Genomic DNA, 19,430 nt, shown 5'->3' on the forward strand with positions numbered 1-19,430 from the left:
ATTTAACTAAAAATTGAGATTGTGGGAGGTTGAGGGTAGAGAAAGTGTGAATGTATATTTGTGTGTGTGTGTGGAAGGGTGTAAAGAATAAAATCCTAATCTTATATACTAGAAATCAATAGTTTATAAATAAACTTAAAAAAATTGAAAATAGTAGTAGAAGGATGTTACATACTATTATGAAAGTAAATGGATTGAAATAGTTAAAACAGTAGGAAGAGAGTAGAGAGGGGTGAAGTGGACACTTATTTTTTTACTGTAAGCCTTGATGGGGTGTTTGACTTTTTAAATAATGCACATTTACTGTATGATAAAAATAAAAACTCACATTTAAAACAACATAATTTCCTGGTTTTAATTCAATTATTATAAAATCTATCCCTTTACCATAGTTTACATCCCTGCCTATCTTTGCTACCTCATCTTTTCTCTTTCATTCACACTTTAGCTATGATATATCTCCTTCCACCCCTGCTCTTCATTTTTAGAGTATGCCAAACTCATTCCTTCTTAGTAGGCCTTATCTCCAAATCTCCACATGGCTAGCATCTTCCTGTCATTCTGAGTTCAGTTCAATTATCATTCCTCTCAGGTCCCTCTCAGGATGCTTTCTCTGACTAATCACTCTCTCAGTCATTCTGTTTCATTTTTTTCATAACACTAGTGCTATCTGACTCTGCTCTTCTTGGGAATGGAACCAAATAAGGGATTCAGGCCTTGGTGGTGCCCAAATGCAGTAGTTTCTGCACAGAACCACGCTTTTTAAAAAGATCAGAGGGTTTCATGAAAGGTTATCTTTAAATTCACCAGGGTTCATTTATGAGCATTTATGGAATATCCTCTGTGTTTTTAGCATTAGAGCTGCACTAGAAGTAATTTCAGGGATCCAAAACCATTATTGATGTAGGCAGTCTAGTTTAGCTGTTGGTCTAAAAATGATATCCAAGTGCTGGGAAGCTAACAAAATTCATCTTTAAAAATTGCAAGGATTTGACTACTCTGATAGTTATCTCTTGCTGCATAACAAATTACCCCAAGATTTAGCGGCTTTAGAATAGTAAACATTATTATCTCACAGTTTCTATGGGTTAGGAATTCAGGAATGGCTTGGCTATGTGGTTCTGTCATAAAGTCTCTTGTGAGGTTATAGTCAAGATATTGGCCAGGGGCAGGCATGGTGGCTCATGCCTGTAATCCAAGCATTTTGGGAGGTCAAGGCAGGAGTATAGCTTAAGGACAGGAGTTTGAGACCATCCTGTACAACAAAGTAAAACCCCATCTCTAAAAAAAATTAAAAAATTAGCCAGGTGTGGCAGTGTGTACCTTTAGTCCTGGCTACTCAAGAGGCTGAGACAGGAGGATTGCTTGAGCCCAGAAGTTAGAGGCTGCAGTGAGCTATGATCATGCCACTACACTCTAGCCTGGGTGACACAGCAAGACTGTCTCTAACAAAAAAGGGAAGGAAGGAAGGAAGGAAGGGAGGAGGGGAGGGAGGGAGGGAGGGAGGAAGGAGTATGTTGGGCCAGGACTGCAGGCATCTGGTGGCTTAACTGGGGCTAGAAGATTGGCTTCTCAGATTACTCTTTGGCTATTGGCAGAAGGCCTCAGTTTCTTGCAACATGAGCCTCCACATGGGTGGCTTGAGTTGTCCTCATAGCATGGCAGCTAGCTTCCACCACAGTGAATGATCCACAGAGAGAGAGAACAAACTGGAAGTTACAATGCTTTTTATGACTTATCCTCCAAAATAACAATCATTTCTACCACATTTCATTCAGTAGAAACTAGTCACAAAGACCACATTTAAGAGGAGGAGAATTAAACTTCACCTCTTGAAAAGAAAACTATCAAAGAACTTGTGGGTACATGTTAAAGTTACCGCAACTACTGAGTGTCTATCTTATTGTTAATTAACTTATTGGTTGCTTTGTCTAGTATTATTTAATAAACACACATATCACAAGTAGTCACAAAAATATAAATGAAAGAGCAGTCTTTAGTTCCCTCTGGGAGGCAGCTAATGTTTGTATAGCACCTGCTCCATGTCACTGTGCTGGCTTCTTGATGCTTGTTATCTGATTTAATCCCCTGCCTACTTTGGAAGCTGGCTATTTTGTTGATTTAATATAAGAACAATGGCTTTTATTGATGTTAGTAACCTTCTTAAAAACATATTTTTAATTAGAGGCTAGGCTAAACTAAATGGTATCCAGTGTTTGCTTGCTTTGGTGTAATCGCACCAGTGGCCTTTGATCTAATGTGGCTGCAGACAGGTTTTGTTTGATATACAAAATGTTTTATAATTTTTAAAAATTAGTTTATCATATTTAAAAGTTGGGAGATTTCAAATGAAATCCAGAAATTTATGTATTGAGCTTCTTTGAAACAATGAAGCATTTCTATTAATATATCAAAACAAGCAGTTGAAGTTGAGACTGCCTTTTTTAGGTAGGTGAATACTTTCTGATTATCATCTAGATTCCTCACAGTTCATATTAACAAGTTTTGCCTATCTATGTTATCTTTCTGATCCTATAGACATTTAAATTTGGCATTTCTGGCTGGCTGAATATTGCATAGCAAATAAAGAAGAAATCAAATGCTAACATTTCTCAATGTATAATTTTCAAAAAGTTAAAAAGATGACATTTGCAAATATATAGTGGAAATATGTCAAGGACTTGTTTAGATCATTAATGAGAGAACCAGCAGGATGGTAAAGCTAGTTAAAAGATGTATGGAAGAGAATGAAATATTTACAATCAATGAAAGAAAAAAATGTATATATAAGATTGCACAATTAGATATAAAATTAGTTCATATTGTACCAGACATAAAAGTGTAATTAATCTTTTCTACCTGATGGAAATCATTTGCAGAATCTCTATTAGACAAACACTATTTGCAATTTGTCAATCTATAAATTAATATCTAAATTTTTAGTTAGTGGGAACTAATCAACATTTATTTGAAATTGTAAGTCATGTACCCCAAGTATATGTACCCCAAGAGAATTAACTAATCCTTGGATAGCCCTGTTAGGTAATGGTCCCAAATGACATTGAAAAGACATGCAGATATCCCTTTCATATTTTTTTCTTAACAAGATTTGACTTTTGTTCTTACTAATTTTGTGGCATGGATCACTCTCTTAAACAATACTAATTTATTAGTAAAATATTATTAATAGCTTTCTGGAACTGCCATAACAAAATACCCCTGTGGCTCAAACAATGGAAATTTATTTCCTTACAGTTGTGGAGGCTGGAAAGTCTGAGATCGAGGTGCTGGCAGGGTGGGACTCCTCCAAGGCCTTTCTATTTGGCTTACAGGTGTCTGCCTTCTCACTGTGTCCGCACATAGCCTTTCCTCTGTATGTCAAACCCCAAATTCAGGCGCATGTACCTGATGCATAGTTGAAGCCAAACACTGTGATACCAGTGCTTAAAGTTAGAGAAAGGTTTATTTGATCTGGCCAAACCAAGAAGACAGGGTAGTAAGATTTCTCAGATCCATCTACCCAAAGAGATGAAGTAGGGAGGTTCTTTGCGGCTATGGGGTAAGGAAAAGGGTTCCAGGGGACAGTCTCACATAACATCTTGAGCAACCAGACTTCTGTGTGTCAGCAGCTAACTTCCTCAAAGGCATTCATTCCTTCTGCAAAACAAAGTAATACATTTTTCTTGTGACCCTGGAGTTGTCTCCTCCTGCTTGACTAACAAATAGTACACCAGCCGTTAATGATTACTGTGAGAACAAGGGGTGTTGAGCAGGAAGCAAGTAAGAATTTACATTATGTCAGTCACTAAAAATGCTTGAGTACTATAATCTCAAGGGGCCTGGCTACATGCACATTCAGCTCTGGTGTCTCTCTGCATGTCCTAATTGTCTCTTCTTGTAAGGATACCAGTTAGATTGGATTAGGGCCAACCCTAATGACCTCATTTCAACTTAATCCCTTCTTTAAAGAGCTTATTTCCAAAATCAATCACATTTTGTAGTACTGGGAGTTAGGGCTACAACTTTGGAGGACATATAATTCAGTCCAAAACACTAACTATATGTTGCTTTTTAATGAACTTAAAATGTTTAAGTTTACATTCATCAACTCTGGTAATTAATTAGTTGCCTTATGACATGACAAAAAAAAAAAAAGAAAACCCTGATTTTCTTTTTAGTTAATTATGAATTATGATAAGTATTCATTGTTTTCCTTTTTTAAAATTTTTTTCTTGAATATTTATTTTAATTAATTTCCACTGGGAACAACATTAAGTTGTTGGACCTAACAAATCAAGGTTTTGAAAGCATTATTAATAGTTACTAATATTTATATAATACAAGTTTCAAAATATTTTTATTCTTTTAAATTTTGTCAGTGTTGGTATTTAGAGTTATTTGTATTTTAGAAGGTGAGTGGTCAATACTTTCAGATGTTGTAGATATGAACAGAAAAGTTCTCAATAACATTTTGCAACTAAGAAATTTTGAGTGACCAAGATAAGAGCTATTTTAAAAGAACACCGAAAGCAAAATCCAGGTGACTTTTGAAGAATAAACAGCAACTAGAAAAATGTAATAACAGGAAAATATTTAAAATTTTATTCTAGTAACAGTAAATGAATGAGGACCTTACTAAAACTTTTAAGATATTTTAGTAGTGTCATAAAATGAGTATGGTTATTTTTAGTCCTTTCCTATAAACTTTGTTATATTTTAGCAAAATTAAAATGAAATACTGAATATGTTGTTTAGAAACTTTACCCATTTCCAAAAATGTTCAAATCATTTCCAGATTTCTAGAGACAGAGAAACAATTTAGATTTTTAAAAATTCTGGTTTCTGTGGCTTGAGGCCAAGAGTTAGAGACCAGCCTACGCAACACAGTGAGACCCCATCTCTAAAAAATATTTTTAAAAAATAAATTAGCCTGGCATGGTGGCACATGCCTATAGTCCCAGTTACTTGGGAGTCTTAGGTGGGAAGATCACTTGAGTCCAGGAGTTTGAGGTTGTTGTGACCTATGATCAAGCTACTGCACTCCAGGCTCAGTGACAGAGTGAGATCCTGTCTCTAGAAGAAAAAAAAAAAAAAAAAAAACCTTCTATTTCTGGGCTAGTTGAAAAAAGCTTCTCATGGCTTAGAAAACATTTAAATGCTTATTAAATTCAGCCAAATTTATCTTTCTATATCTATTTATTTATTGGATTACTTGCTTGAACTCCTTGTCTAATTGGCTCAACTTTCTAATACTAATACAAATTAAATTAAAAACAGACAAACTTCAACCGTAAGAAAAAGAAACAAAGCCAGTTTTCCAAAATTACTAAGTGTTTGGCTAATTATTAAACTCTTTACTGAGAACTCACTGTTTCAAACTTGGATAGTTGTTAACAATACCTATTGTTTCAGTAACGGAGAATCTTTCTAAAATGATAAAGGGTGGAAAGAAGGTACCAATGCTGTCAAATGGCTCTTTTGTCTGAAATTACAATTGCATAGACTAAAGGGACTGCATGCCCAGCATGAGGGATGGGTCATTGAATAGACTCTGGCACATACTTTATCTGAACCCAAGGTATTTGAAATGGCATTTGAAAAAATGGGTTCTGAGCTCTAGCTGATATAATAACACAAAAAGACTCAAAAACAAAACAAAGCATATATTTCCAGATTTCTGTCAACAGAAAAATAATTCAGACTTTTAAAAATCCTGGTTGCTGGGCTGGTTGGAAAAAAGCTTCTTGTAGTGTGAGAAACATTTAAATGTTTACAGTTTACTGAAGACTGTATAATTCAGAAATAAAACTATAATCGATGGCCTGAAAATCCATATCCAATGAATTGCAATATTTACTTTCTGCTTTTCCTTGTAGGGCATGATAGAAATTCCCACAAAGTTGCTGTTTTCTCTTTCTTGCTTTAACAATATACCATTACAAATGATAATGGTGACACATACATCTTTGTTAGTCTTTCTGTTAAGAGAGTATCATTCACTAAAGCAGCATGTTACTGAGGAAGTATTTTGAGGCATGTAGTAGGAAGAATGTTTAGGCTCAAATTTTAGAAGGAAATTCTTTCAAGGAAGGAAAAAGAATAATTCTTTTCCTTTACCTACCTTAGGTTCTCCAACGGGACCATGCAAATTAGATTAATAAAAAAATTAACAAAAGAAAAGAATACAAATTTATTTAATGTAAGTTTTATATGCTATGAGACCTTAAGAAGGAAATGAAGACCCAAAGAAAAGGTTAAGCCAGAGTATTTTTTTAAATAATTTTTTTTTCTTTTTCTTTCTTTCTTTCATTCTTCTTCTTCTTCTTCTTCTTTTTTTTTTTTTTTTTTTAGAGACAGAGTCTCAGTCTTTCGTCCAGGCTGGAGTGTAATGGTAGGATCACAGCTCACTGCAGCCTCAAACTCCTAGGCTCAAGCAATCCTCCTATATCAACCTCTTGAGTAGCTGGGACTGCAGGCCTGCTCCACCATACCTAACTAATTTTTTTATTATATTATTATTTTTTGAAGAGACAGGATCTTGCTATGTTGCCCAGGCTGGTCTTGAACTCTGGCCTCAAGTGATTCTCCTGCCTCGGCCTCCCAGAGAACTGGTATTACTGGCATGAGCCACTGTGTTCAGCAAGCCTGAGTGTTTTCATACTAGTTTTGAAAAAGAGTAGGGTGTTGTGGAAAAACATGATAAGGCATGGGTAAGAGCTAAGGACAGTAAACTGGGGAGAATTTATCAAGGCCTGTTCAATGTCCCTCCATCTTCAGAAAAAGGATACTTTCCTCTGGGTATAGGGAGGACATCTCTAACATGAGGATCTTATGACTTACTTCAGGGGAGAAGGCAGAGGTCAGAGAGTCCTTCCAGCATCTGGTTTTTCTATGACCTGCTTCAAGGGAAAAGGGGGAGGTCGGAGAGCCCTTCTTGCACCTGCATTTTCTCAAATTTCTTCAGCTTAAAATGTTCAATATGCAAAAGTGTCATATTTTGAAGTAGCCTGTTCTGAATCCTGTCACTCTGTTTAGTCAACAAATCATACATAGATTCATACTAAGTTTGAGTAAGGAGATCGTAAAGTATAATTTTTAAAAGTTAAAATCATGACTGTCATAAACATCTAAAATGAACATGGATCAGTAATTTCTATATGGCATTATTTGAGGGAACCAGACCAGTATTGTTGATCTAAGAGCATTAGTAGAATTGGGTATTTCTAGGCATTTTAAAGAAAAATAATGCTTAAATGAGATTTATAGGTTATATATAAAAATGTTTAATGCCTCACAGGGCAGTAAATCCATAATCTTTGGGATTATCCTTTGTGACAGGTAACTACCTACAAATTAACATACAATTTCAATGTTTAGGTCTGACCAAAGAGAAAGCACTCAAGTCAAACACAGATACATTCTTTTAGAGCTATACTACCCATAGTAGTGTAGAGGCAAAGGAAATTTTCCTTCCACCCTGTGAAGGTTCTATACTTTGAGTTTCTGGAGTAAGCTTGACAGCAGACAGATTAACAGGAGAGGAAGCATGCAAATTTATTATGTACAAACTCATTGGGATCCCACAAAGTATGAGACTCCAAAGCAAACCAGACAGTTGAAGTTTTTACAGTATCCTGCGCTACAGAAAGAAATAAGGGCTTGGGGTTTCAGGGCAGGGTTGGTGGGGGGAGTTAGTGACAGGTTGCGCTGTCCACCTTTAGTCTCCTTTCCTCTGACTTAATCTTTCCAATCTGATGAGATTATAGGGAGGAGGCTCATGACAGTTGCTTTTCTTCTGGAGGAACTTCTTTTAGTCAGATGAAAGAACTTCAGAGAAAGCCTTTTATTGCATTTGCTGCTCTTCAGATGCTCTCAGTTTGAAGTCCAAAGTGGCATATTTTGGAGTATCATTTTCTGAGCCCTAACAGTAGCCACTACCTACCTATGTTATTTAAATTTAAATTCAAATTAATTAAAAAGAGATGCAATAAAGATTCAATTTCTCAGTCACAGTAGCTACTTGTTAAGTGTTCAATAGACACATTTGGCTAGTGGTTACTTTTTTGGACAGTATAGATTGGAATATTTTCATCTCTGTAGAAAGTGCTATCAAGCAGCACTCTACTAGACTATTAATCTTTGAACAGGCCTTTTTTAGAATGTCTAAGGATGCCATTGAAAGAAACTATCACCCTTTCTTTTGCTTTATTTCCAAGTTTTGGATACTTTTTTAAACAAACAAAGCCAATAAATTTCCTTTTCTACCTTCTCCAATTCTTTTTTTTTTTTTTAATAAGAGAGAATCTGGAAACAAGGGTTTGCCTCAAGTTCACAGAAGGTATTTACTTCTCTTGCTAGTATAGATTTTTAGCTATGCCTTTGAATCATTTATGTGCGTTGGATTGAATGAACTATTTTGGACAAATGCAAAAAGTAAAAGAAAGTTTATACTGTAAATACCTGTATTTTACGATTTAGAAACTCTTCATCCACTTGTCTAGGTCATCCTCAGTCTTTAGATAGCAAGAAGAAAGGTACCAAGAAATAGTCATTTTTTTATATAATAATAAAGTCACTTATTTTGGCATAGCAAGAGATTTTCTTTTGTAGGTTTTTATGAAAATGCCTGAACTTTTGAAATGTCTTCTGTGATAGTTTGGATAGATTTATGTACTCTTTGACTTATGATACTAGATTTGCACCTATGATTCAATGATTCTGTGTATGTGTTTTTCAGATGTGCAACAAATGGCAATTGACTGGCTCACCAGAAATCTCTATTTTGTGGACCATGTCAGTGACCGGATCTTTGTCTGTAATTACAACGGGTCTGTATGTGTCACCCTGATCGATCTGGAGCTTCATAATCCTAAGGCAATAGCAGTAGATCCAATAGCAGGGTAAGAAATTTTTTTTATAGTGTTTGGTCTAAAAAAGTTTTCAATAAAAAAAAAAAAAACAGAGTCTGACAGGAGTTGTGGAAAATACAACTGCAGACTCAAAATTAAAAACAGAAAATGTTGATTTTAACAACTGCATTGCAGGAAGAGAAAAAAAGCTGTAACTCACCATACAAAAAGTGGGGAATACCAATTTCATAACACATCAATATTGCAAGCCTAACCTGAGACACAAATAACCCTCCACCTTCCCAAGAATTTTTTTGTGATCACCAGGGAAGAGCATCAGGATGGTTTTAGGTTAAAAAGAGAGGAGACTTTTTTAATACTGTGGGGAGCATGGCTCTTACTCCCACTCCACCCGAGGCTCACTGAAAAATTACTGACATGAGTCACATTGATTAATGGGAGGAAAAAATAAAAATTTATTTTACATGTATACACAGGAGCCTTCTGAATGAAAACTCAATGCCTCATCATGGTTTAGAAGCTTTTGTACCTTTCTGGTAAAATGGGTTATGGGAGAGGAGACGAGAGGAATTCTGTTGAGGGGGCAATAAAGGATTACTAGGGAGGACGAATGGGTAGGAAACAAAGATTAACTGATAAATATTGAATAGTTCTCTTTGAATGAGTCTGACAGACAAGACATTATCATCTTAAAGCATCTATTCCTGGTCTTACCGGAGGGAAAGAAAAGGAAAATTATTCTCTCAGGTGAGTCTGGATCTTAGGCAGATAAAGAAACTTTAACTTCTTGGGAGAGCAGATGGTGGGGGAGGGGAAGGTCAGAGAGACCTTGAGGCTTCTTCAGTCAGTCCAGCATATCAAAAATGCCATATTTTGGGGTAATGGTTTCTGAGCCCCAACTATACTTACTAGTGGGCCTTGTAGTTAGCAAACTTTAAAAATGCTACTTAAAAGATATACTGTTAACATACTTATGTCCAGCATAACATTTAGAAATTATAAAAGGGGCATGATATATGTTCAAAGGTCCTATTAAACATTTAAGGATATCTTTGTTATATCAGATCTAATCTTTCATTTTCAGTAACTATTGGTATATAAACCCAATATTATTATGGAGTTCCTCATCAGCATTCATATTCATTTTTTTTTTAAGTTTCCAATTTTGCAAGTCACTTTATAGGTTAAATAGGGGCCTTATCTTATCTGACCTTCCTTTTGCTAATAGCTCATTCATCTTTTTAAATATTTCACAGTTTGTCAAAATATAATCATAAACTGTTTAAACTCCCATCATCTTTGCTCATATGATTAATAAATCAATACAGGAATTATACTCTTATATTTTACAAACATGGTGGCATTATTAGAGGGCCAGGGGCAAAAAAGATATAGAACCTTATAAATTCAGTTCTTTCATCAGTCAGTATTGGGCAGGAATATCCTTAAATTAATGGCATAATGTACCGCTTTAATTGGAGGAGCTATTATTGTTTAAGATGTAAATTGTAGCAAAGATTTGAAAACTGAAATTTTATCCTTGTTATTGTTTTCATCGTTCTCAGGCAGTTCAGGCTGAAATTTCTGATGTAACATATCCTAAACTGCCATAAGCCTCCATTCAATAAATGGGAAAATATTTACTGAAGAAACAGCTGTCATCCATATGTGGACTTTTGTCACTCTTAAAGTCTGATTGAATATTAAGATGCATCATCACAATGGTTCTGATTTTGACAAGAACAGCTTGCACGTAAGAACTTTGCTAGGAAGGCTGTATAATCTAATTCTTGAATGTAGCTCTATTTGTATTTGCAGCAGATGGTTACTTGACTCAATCTGTCTGCAGTGATGCTTCAAAAGACATTAGGAGAAGAAGTTGTATTTAAACTGATTTGTTTGGGTTGTTGGATAAGGGTAGTAAGAAAGAATTGGAAATTTACAAATGTGCTAACAACATTCTTTTGGCATCCTGTTTAGAAATATACTTGCTTGCATGGTTTTCCCTGGATGTGCTAACTGAATTTCAAATTAGCCTTTAGATAGTCTTGTTTGTCAAAAATGTTGAGGTGAAACTACTGTGTCTCTCCCTTCTTTCTACTACTTTTATTCTCCCCTATTCTTGAAAACAAAGAGCCAGAGACCCTTTCCAAATAAGACTGCCAATCTGAAATATAATATATGTGAACAACACCTCTCTTTCTGAACAACAATATAATATTTTATGTTCTCAGGCTTTTTATTTCTCCCTGTCATTATATGAAAAAACATATTTTGTCATTTTTGTCAAAGGAATTAGGAGTAGAAAACCCCCACATTGTTTGCACTTATTCTCAGCTGGCTTCCTTTGGGCCTAGTAACTGTTTAAATGTAATTTTGTCATGTATCATTTATCACAATAGGTTCTTGGGAATTTTTTGTTTGAGTTTGGTCTGTCTCTGTAGCACAGTTTTTCAATCATGAATCATAGATATCAGAGAAGGAATAAGCTCTTCTCGCTCTTCTCTTTTATAAACATAGGCCTGTTTGACATAGAACACTTTCAAATATTAATACATTCTACTTTTCTCTTAACATCAGAATTTGGCTAGGATTAATGTGAAGCTATCTAGGAAAGGAACAGTAGATTTTTCCTTTAACTTCTATATTTGGTCCTGTTCCAGAGTAATTTGGATAGTTTAGGCTAGAATAACTCCATATGACCCACTAATGGGGAAATTTTCCAACACTAAAATTTCTGCTAGCTTTTCTTAATTGTACAGTGTAATATGTCTTTGGCCCCATGTGTTAAACTTCTGTTCAGAAAACATCAGAGTGCATTAATAATCTGACCTAACTCCTAGAGCTTGACCTTAATAGGTTTGGAAATGGAGAGAAATTTGCCTTACCTCCCAAAAGACTACATTGAAAAAGTACCTTTTATTGACACTTAGCCATATTTCTAACTTCACTTTTCTCAACCTCCTATTCCCTTTGTATTTATGGATTATTGCAGAAATATCATTATTATTTTTCAATTTTTTTCTTTTTTAGTTCTTCATGGTTTGAATATAGATTACTAATTTTCTCTGGACTCTCATTATGACTTGAACCAGGCTCCCATCCTAATATGCCAAGGAGAGTTTATTTTTATCAACCTTGGTTGTATATTCTCTTGGATTTTTAGGTGTTTACATTGATTCGTTAATTTGGACTATATTTCCTTGGTTGCATCTAGAGATTTTCTTCTTTCTTTCAAGTTTTTAGTAGTATTTTCTTTCAATGATTCCTTGAAAAACTTTCCAGAATTATTTCTATGGAATCACTAGATTTGGAAGGTAGCGCAGAGATCATAGTCCAACCAACATCAAAACAGCATTTCTGTCTGATGGTTATTAGGGTTTTGCTTATACAGTGGATAAGAGCTTGATGCTGGAGTCACTCTCTCTGAGATCAAATCTTGGCTCCACCAGTTACTTTGGATGCCCTTTTTGCCTTTGTTTTCTCATCATAAAAATGTGAATTATGATAGTCATACCCTGCAGGGCTATTGAGAGGATTACATAAAAAGCACTATAACAGTTTCTGAGTTGTAGAGTATGTGAAGTTCTTCATGTCACCTCAAAGCTTATTACTAATGTTTTAAACACCTATCCTACCATTATGACTAGAGTAATGAGATCAACATCCTTCCCCATCAAAGATGACCTTTTTAAGGCCCATTCTCTTTATACTGCAAACCCTCCTAAAAAGGTTTATTCCATATAGACTAAATCTGTTACATAATAAAATATTGAGAAAGAGGAGAGGAAATGAGGAAAAAAAAAACGGAGGGATAGCCTGGAAAGAAAGATGAATTGTATATGGGATATTGGAGGGAGAAAAAAAAGTACAGAGGAACTGTGTGTATGAAGTTGTACACGGAGGAAAGATCTCTTTTTTCACCGAATTGTTAGGATCGTGGCTGAGGCACGTACAATAAAGACAGATAAACAAGAGAAAACTAAACAAATGTATTTATTATAGGTTTTACGTGACACAGAAGCCTTCAGAAATAAGATCCAAAGAAACAGAGAAATCTGTGTATTTTTATCCTTAATTTGATGAAGTGAATTGTTATGGAAAAATATGATTGGACAAAAGGGGGTATGATCAAATAGTAACAAATAAGGGGGAAATTAGTAAGATCTGTTTGTTCAAATTCTTCTCTGTGTCCCTGTATCGTCAGAGATAAGTACATTCCTTTCCTTTGCGTATAGAGTTGGAACCTCTCACATGAAGGTCTTATGACCTACTTCAGAGAAAGGTCAGAAAATTCTTTCATGGTCTGCTTCAGGAAAGAAGGGCTAAAAAAGGTCAGAGTGTGACCTACATATTTCTGCTGTTTCCTCAAATGACAAGGAACCATATTTTGCTGTACGATGGCCTAAACTCCATTAGGGAATAGGGTAACAGAGGAAACGTTATTTTAACAATTGATGATGTTGTTCAAGATGTATTTAGATTACTTTCAAGGTCTTTTAGAAGATAAGGGTAAAGAGTAACATTCTGTCCTAGTTGCCTTTGTCTACTAAACTGCATTTTTGAACGTGACATTGGTTCAGTATTAAATCATGTAGTATCTAGGTCTAATGTGGGTTGTAGCTAATGTCAGGAGTGGAGCTAATCTACAATTTTACTTTTAAGATATGGCTCTCAGCTTCCTATTAAAGTAAAATCATCACATTAGACTTGAGAAGAGAGTACATGTCACCATGAATGTGAAATTGTTGTAAAACTATTGAGAGAGGATTAACTAATCCTAAATATGACAATTATTAGAAAATTAGAGTAAAAGTAAATAGATATTTTGGTGAATGTACTTCAGTTGGAGTTAAAAATTTGTGAAAAATATATTTTAGGTGACTTGGGATACCATATATAAAATCCAAGTTCAACAGAACTATGTGAAATGGCTAAATTGAGAGAGGGGGCAATCTCCTGTGTTAAATGAAACAGCAGAAATGAAATATTTTTTAAGTATAACATATACATGTTTTCTATGTAGGATGAACTTTTTGACTCTCAGAGAGTGAATGGAAAAGTGATCTGTAGAATTTATATGTGAATCCATGACCCCATGTCAATAATGAGGGGAAAGTGTATTGTCTTTGTTTTCTCTAAGATCATCTGCTAGGAAATAGGAGAGTGAAGTTCAAGTTTCAGAAGTTAAATTTACACTGGAGTGATTGCCAGGATTTAATAGGTAAAAGACCCCTTCCCATTACCGACCTGGATCCCCACTGTTGAAACTAATCAAGGCTAAGAAATTAAAGATAGAATCAAAGTTACCAGCCATCAGGGAGCATGACTGACTAATGAAATTCTACTCTGAGATGTTATGTGAATGTGGGAAGCTAGAAAATGAAGCAGGTTTGCCTCTACACATGAAAGAGGTTTTATAGCAAGGAGATCTTCAGGATAGATAGTGGGTTTCTCACTTCTGTTAGATGGCTCCCAGAGCCACCTCAGGTTTCAGGTTGAAATCTTCACTCACTAATTCACCTACAATGGGACAAAAGTAGAATTGTTATAGACCTTTGGATATTAAACCCCTCAGATTTCACTGTGAGAAATTAAATCTCAAGATTACCCGACCCCCACTCCAATCACTACCTACAGATTTGAGGATTGAGATAATTCTAAAATTGTACGGGTTTGGACATTATAAAGCATCTAAACACATGACCATATTCATTCTTCCTCCCCATGGGTATATCAGTTTTGGATAGTGTGCCCATCTGCTATTCATGACTGCCCTAAGCTTTTGAAATTCTTATTTAAATTTTGACAGACAGCAAATTGTGAGTCCTGACTTTTTAAGGAAAAACTACCCCCTACACACATCTACAAGCAAACAAACAACAACAAAAAAGAAGTTTCTTTCCCGACCTCCATCACCTTCAATATAGCTAGGAGAAAACTCAGAGCAAAATGGAGACTTTTGATAGCTCCAATAATCATTCTCCTGATTTTATGTATCGATTTGTTGCACTTTCTCTTGTAGACATCTGTATCTTAAAGTTTCTTTGGAAAAAAAAAAGATGATGAATAATACAAATTGGACACATTTTAGGTTATTTAGAGTATCTTTGAAAAAATCTAGGTCCTATGTGTAGGAGCAGTACTCAGGTGGGCTTACCTCCGTATTCACCTGTATGATGGAAACTGTCAAGGTGGTTATTTACACATTTCTCTGAATATTCAAGGAGTGATTAATGCAATATAATGACAGCATTACTAGGATTATAAATCTGTACTAATTATTCCAAAAACTTTAACCCAAATTGCTTCAACTCTCCTTTTGTTCTTTGACTTGTATCACTCGTAAAGTCAACATAATCTAAAACATTCCACATGTCTACTTGTTCTCTTTGCTTCCTTTCTCTGTTTCTTTTTTACTTAATAAATTTTCAATGTATGTTATCTCTAAATTACTGAGTTCATAATTTTGTTTCCAATAACTATACTCAATGTCTTCCCAGCCTTCCAATCACTACCTATAAAGATTCCTTCTCAGAATTCCCATTGATTAATGCTGTCCATTTGAATAGAATAAGTAACAGAGAAACAACTATATATACCTTATGTGATGGAGGATTTTATTATATTACTTAAAGTATACATTTAGGACAATTGGTTGCTTTAGTAGATTAACATGTCATTAAGGACCTAGGTTCCTTTTATCTACCTCTGTGCTCATAAGATGTCAACTGAAGTTCCAGAGATCCTGTCAAGAAATGTGATATTCTGTTAAAAACCAGTGCTGTTTCTTTCTTAAGCATAGAAGAGCTCTCAAAGCAGGCATTCCCTCATGTTTTCTTGGTCAGGACTGGGGTGCATGCCCACCTAAGTGAAATACCTAAATTGTATTAGACAATTTTTACCATTAGCAGATGAGGAACAGTGGGACATGAGAATGAAATTGGAGCTGGCTACCATGAAGAAAGAAAAATCAATTATGAACTAACAGGATCTACTACAACCACTATTCTATGGTAGTCCTTTTTTTTTATGGTAGTGGTTTTTCATATGCTGCTCTTTATCTTTTCTTTGTTCTTTTCAGGCACTGAAGGGTCTTTTTTCATTTAACTAAATCTGTCTGGAATGTGAACAAATATTATTTTGTTTAAATTCTTATTCCCTCTTTTAGGATATCTCGTCCATTTTCTTTTAGCCAAGGTCATTTAAACTCCTTCTGGGGAATATTTTTATCTCTTTTCAAGGCAAATTATAGTCTTTTTTTCCCCCTATAACATTTTATACAATACTGAGAATAGGCTGGGGTGGGAGCATTTGAAATAAAACTCTTAGCAGCCCTATTTTTACTTTTAAAGACAGTTTATGAAACTGATGATAGTTTTTATTCTGTAAGATTCTCCAACACTCTTGGAAACTATGTGAACATTTCTAAACCACTGTGGAAATATAAAGTAAATTGTTGTTTCACTTACAAAGTGATTCTCAAGTGTCATGAAAGCTTTCTTACTCTCTGCCAGAGAATAACTTGCATACGGTAGAATCTGTGCCAATATTAGAAAAGAATAATTATTGTTAAAAGTATAAGTCTGAAATTATTTGTAGTTGTTTCCTACATGGAGTTCTATGAAAACAGGAAGTAGATTTAAAGCAGGAGTACTGCTTTTGAAACTACTGTATATAGACAATATTCCTATATCACTCAGGTGTGATCAGGGCATAAAAGATGAATGATATGATCTATTCTTTCATGGAGCTTCGAGTATATCAAGAATTACACATGAAATATCAAAGATTACAATGAGAAAATATGGTTATGACAGTTTACAAAAAAAAAAACCTAAAACATTCCAAACAACAAACAAAATACCAAGCAGTGATTTATTTGAAATTTCTTAGGTAAATAATGGGTCAGGCATAAATGTTATCAAAAACTGAGAGAATCTTGGTTTGTAAATACCACAAAGAAAGGACAAAAATTAAAGACAATAAAATAAGTACTTGACACCATTGCATGTGTACATTACCACTTTTTAATATATAACATAAATTTGGGATTTTACCATAGGAAATATAATTATATTCAACCAGAAAAAAAAAGTTAAAAGCCAAGATTCAGCTTTTATCTTATGTTTTGTTCTGCGTGACTGCTCAGCCTTGCAGGATATTGAACCAAAATTGATATTTTCCTTTCAGCCAGACTCTTGGTGGTTTGACTTGGGAGAAATTGGGCTCACTTTAGGGTCAAGGTGCATTATTCCCAATGTAAGGTGGTTTTTACTAAATATTTTTTTTTTAAGTCATACAAAAGGGAAAGGCAAATGTTAATGGTATTTGGCCTTCTGCTGATTTTAGTGAGATAATTATCTTCATAAGCAATAGAGGTAAAAATTGTGCACAGTTAAACTATTAACTACAGATAAAATGTGCCCCAATAGCATCTTAAAATAATTTAATGTCTTTTGGTAACAACAAAACTAACAATTTTTGTCATTGCTCTTTGTCATAATTATGGAATATAACATGGTAATATTATCATCAAATTATTCAGTAAATCCTTATATTTACTCCTGAAATCTGGCTTAGTACAGCAAAAATGAGATTTAAAAGCAACATAAAAAGAAAGTATTCTTACCTTCTGGAAACCTCCAGTCTAGTCCAAAATGGAATGTAAAGTTGGGAATCTAATAATCTAATTAATTTGAACGTGTACCTAAGTAATTAATTTATCGGCAACGTCAGACTCCTGGTCTCAAGTGATTCCCCTGCCTCACCCTCCTGAGTAGCTGTGACTACAGACATGTGCCACCACACCCAGCTAATTTTTTCTATTTTTAGTAGAGACGGCGGCGTCTCGCTGAGGCTAGTCTCAAATTCCTGACCTCAAGCTATCCTCGTGCCTTGGCCTCCCAGAGTGCTAGGATTATAGGTGTGAACCACCACACCTGCCCAACCAACCACACACTAAGCTTTGAATGAGTATCAACAGAAAAATCTCCTTATAACAACAGTATTTATTAGGATAATGCTAGTTAGGTTTATAAACTCCAAAATTGTGACAACACAATAAAATTATATTTAACACTTATCTGTGAGTCCAGTGAGGGTGTTATAAGTTTACAGTCAGCTTCCCTGTTTGTGGTTATCGAAGGATCAAATTTCCTTTCATCTTGTAGTCCTAGAATCTCATAGGGCCTTGAAATATTCTGCTCCCAACTAGCAGAAGTGGAAAAATTAGTGAAGATATATAGACATAGCTGGATGCAAGGGTGATCAGAGAAATCTAGCACCTGGTTAGGTAATTGCTCATGGCAACATCATACTATAGGAGTGAGAGCATGCATTTTCAAGATTCTTCTGCGAGAATCTTTTCTTCTGGCTACCAAATATACAAATGCATCTTTTCCCCCCATACATAGAATACATTACATTTAGGTAAAAGTACAGGATCTCCAGGTGATTTGTAGCCCTCTCCATCCTGTCCTTTTATTGTTCCCTTTGTATAGCAACCTATGAAACAAAAGGCCAGATATCTGCAGGCACTGTCCCCTCTACACCCTATACAATGTAATGTGGTGGACCTACATAAAAAAAGGCATTCTATATAAAGTAACAAAAAAAATCTCCCATATAGAAAATGGAAGACTGGGAGACACACAGACCACTGGTCTAGAGCCAGGTCCAGATCCAGGTCACTGGTCCACAGCAAAGCAGGCCAGGTGAAGACCTCCTGCTCTGGCAGTTGGGAATTCACTTATTAGACTCATTCTCTTGTCTGCGAGGTTCCCCCTTGTCCATAGCTCTTCTTTGCTTTTGCCTCCACCAAGAGGTTCTTTCTAGTCTGTTGTGCTCCACACTACATCTGAAGTTCGTAAAGGGAATATCCTACCTTGGGGCCTCTATATGTTTCATTAACTGTTTCTTGCCTTTTCAAGTTGTTTTAAGATTTGAAGAGACAAAGGATTTAGCAAGCTAGTCTCATGGCTTTTGGTGTACAAATTTTCCTGAAAATTAGTGGAATTTTGGTTTATTTGCTTCTCTTTACTTCTAAACACCAATAACAACATTCAAAGTTATATTCTAGAAATAATTAACAAGCCAAATTTATTTCTTTGCATCTCACCCTCTTGGCTTTCTCTTTCAATTTATTGGTGGTTACTTTGACTTTGAGGCCTTCTGAAACAATGTTTCAGTGGGAAATGAATGCCTTCTGTCTGAAGACTAAATCTGTTTATTTAATTGAGAAGTTTTAATTGCCTTTTGTTGCTTAAAGCAATTTTCAATATTTTCTGTTACTGTTCATGTCCTAGAAACAGTTGACTTTTCCAAAGCTGGAAGTCCCCAGTTTCAGACTTGTTCTATTCTCCTTTATTTTTTGCTCTCAACCAGCCCATTTTTCCTTATACTCATTTCTTTTGTAATATCTTGCCACAGTAATCAGTAATAACTAACTCAACTGCCAATATTAGACTTTTTAACTTCTTTCTTTAAATCTACTGGTTTAATAAGCATTTATTTTTCCTCCTAAGATATTACAAGTGATTATATATATATACATTAATC

At 35.0% G+C, this 19,430-nt stretch overlaps 1 protein-coding gene across 1 annotated transcript in view; it reads left to right on the forward strand.

Moving 5' to 3' along the window:
• The window catches only part of LRP1B (LDL receptor related protein 1B), a 1,757,623-nt gene that overhangs the window by 883,028 nt on the left and 855,165 nt on the right, over window positions 1-19,430 (forward strand). Inside the window, exon 7 of the mRNA XM_045559136.1 lies at window positions 8,738-8,900. Coding sequence (XP_045415092.1) covers window positions 8,738-8,900 — 163 coding nt within the window. The remainder of the gene's footprint in view (window positions 1-8,737; window positions 8,901-19,430) is intronic.

Source organism: Lemur catta, chromosome 8 (assembly GCF_020740605.2).
Source record: "Lemur catta isolate mLemCat1 chromosome 8, mLemCat1.pri, whole genome shotgun sequence".
Lineage (NCBI taxonomy): Eukaryota > Metazoa > Chordata > Mammalia > Primates > Lemuridae > Lemur > Lemur catta.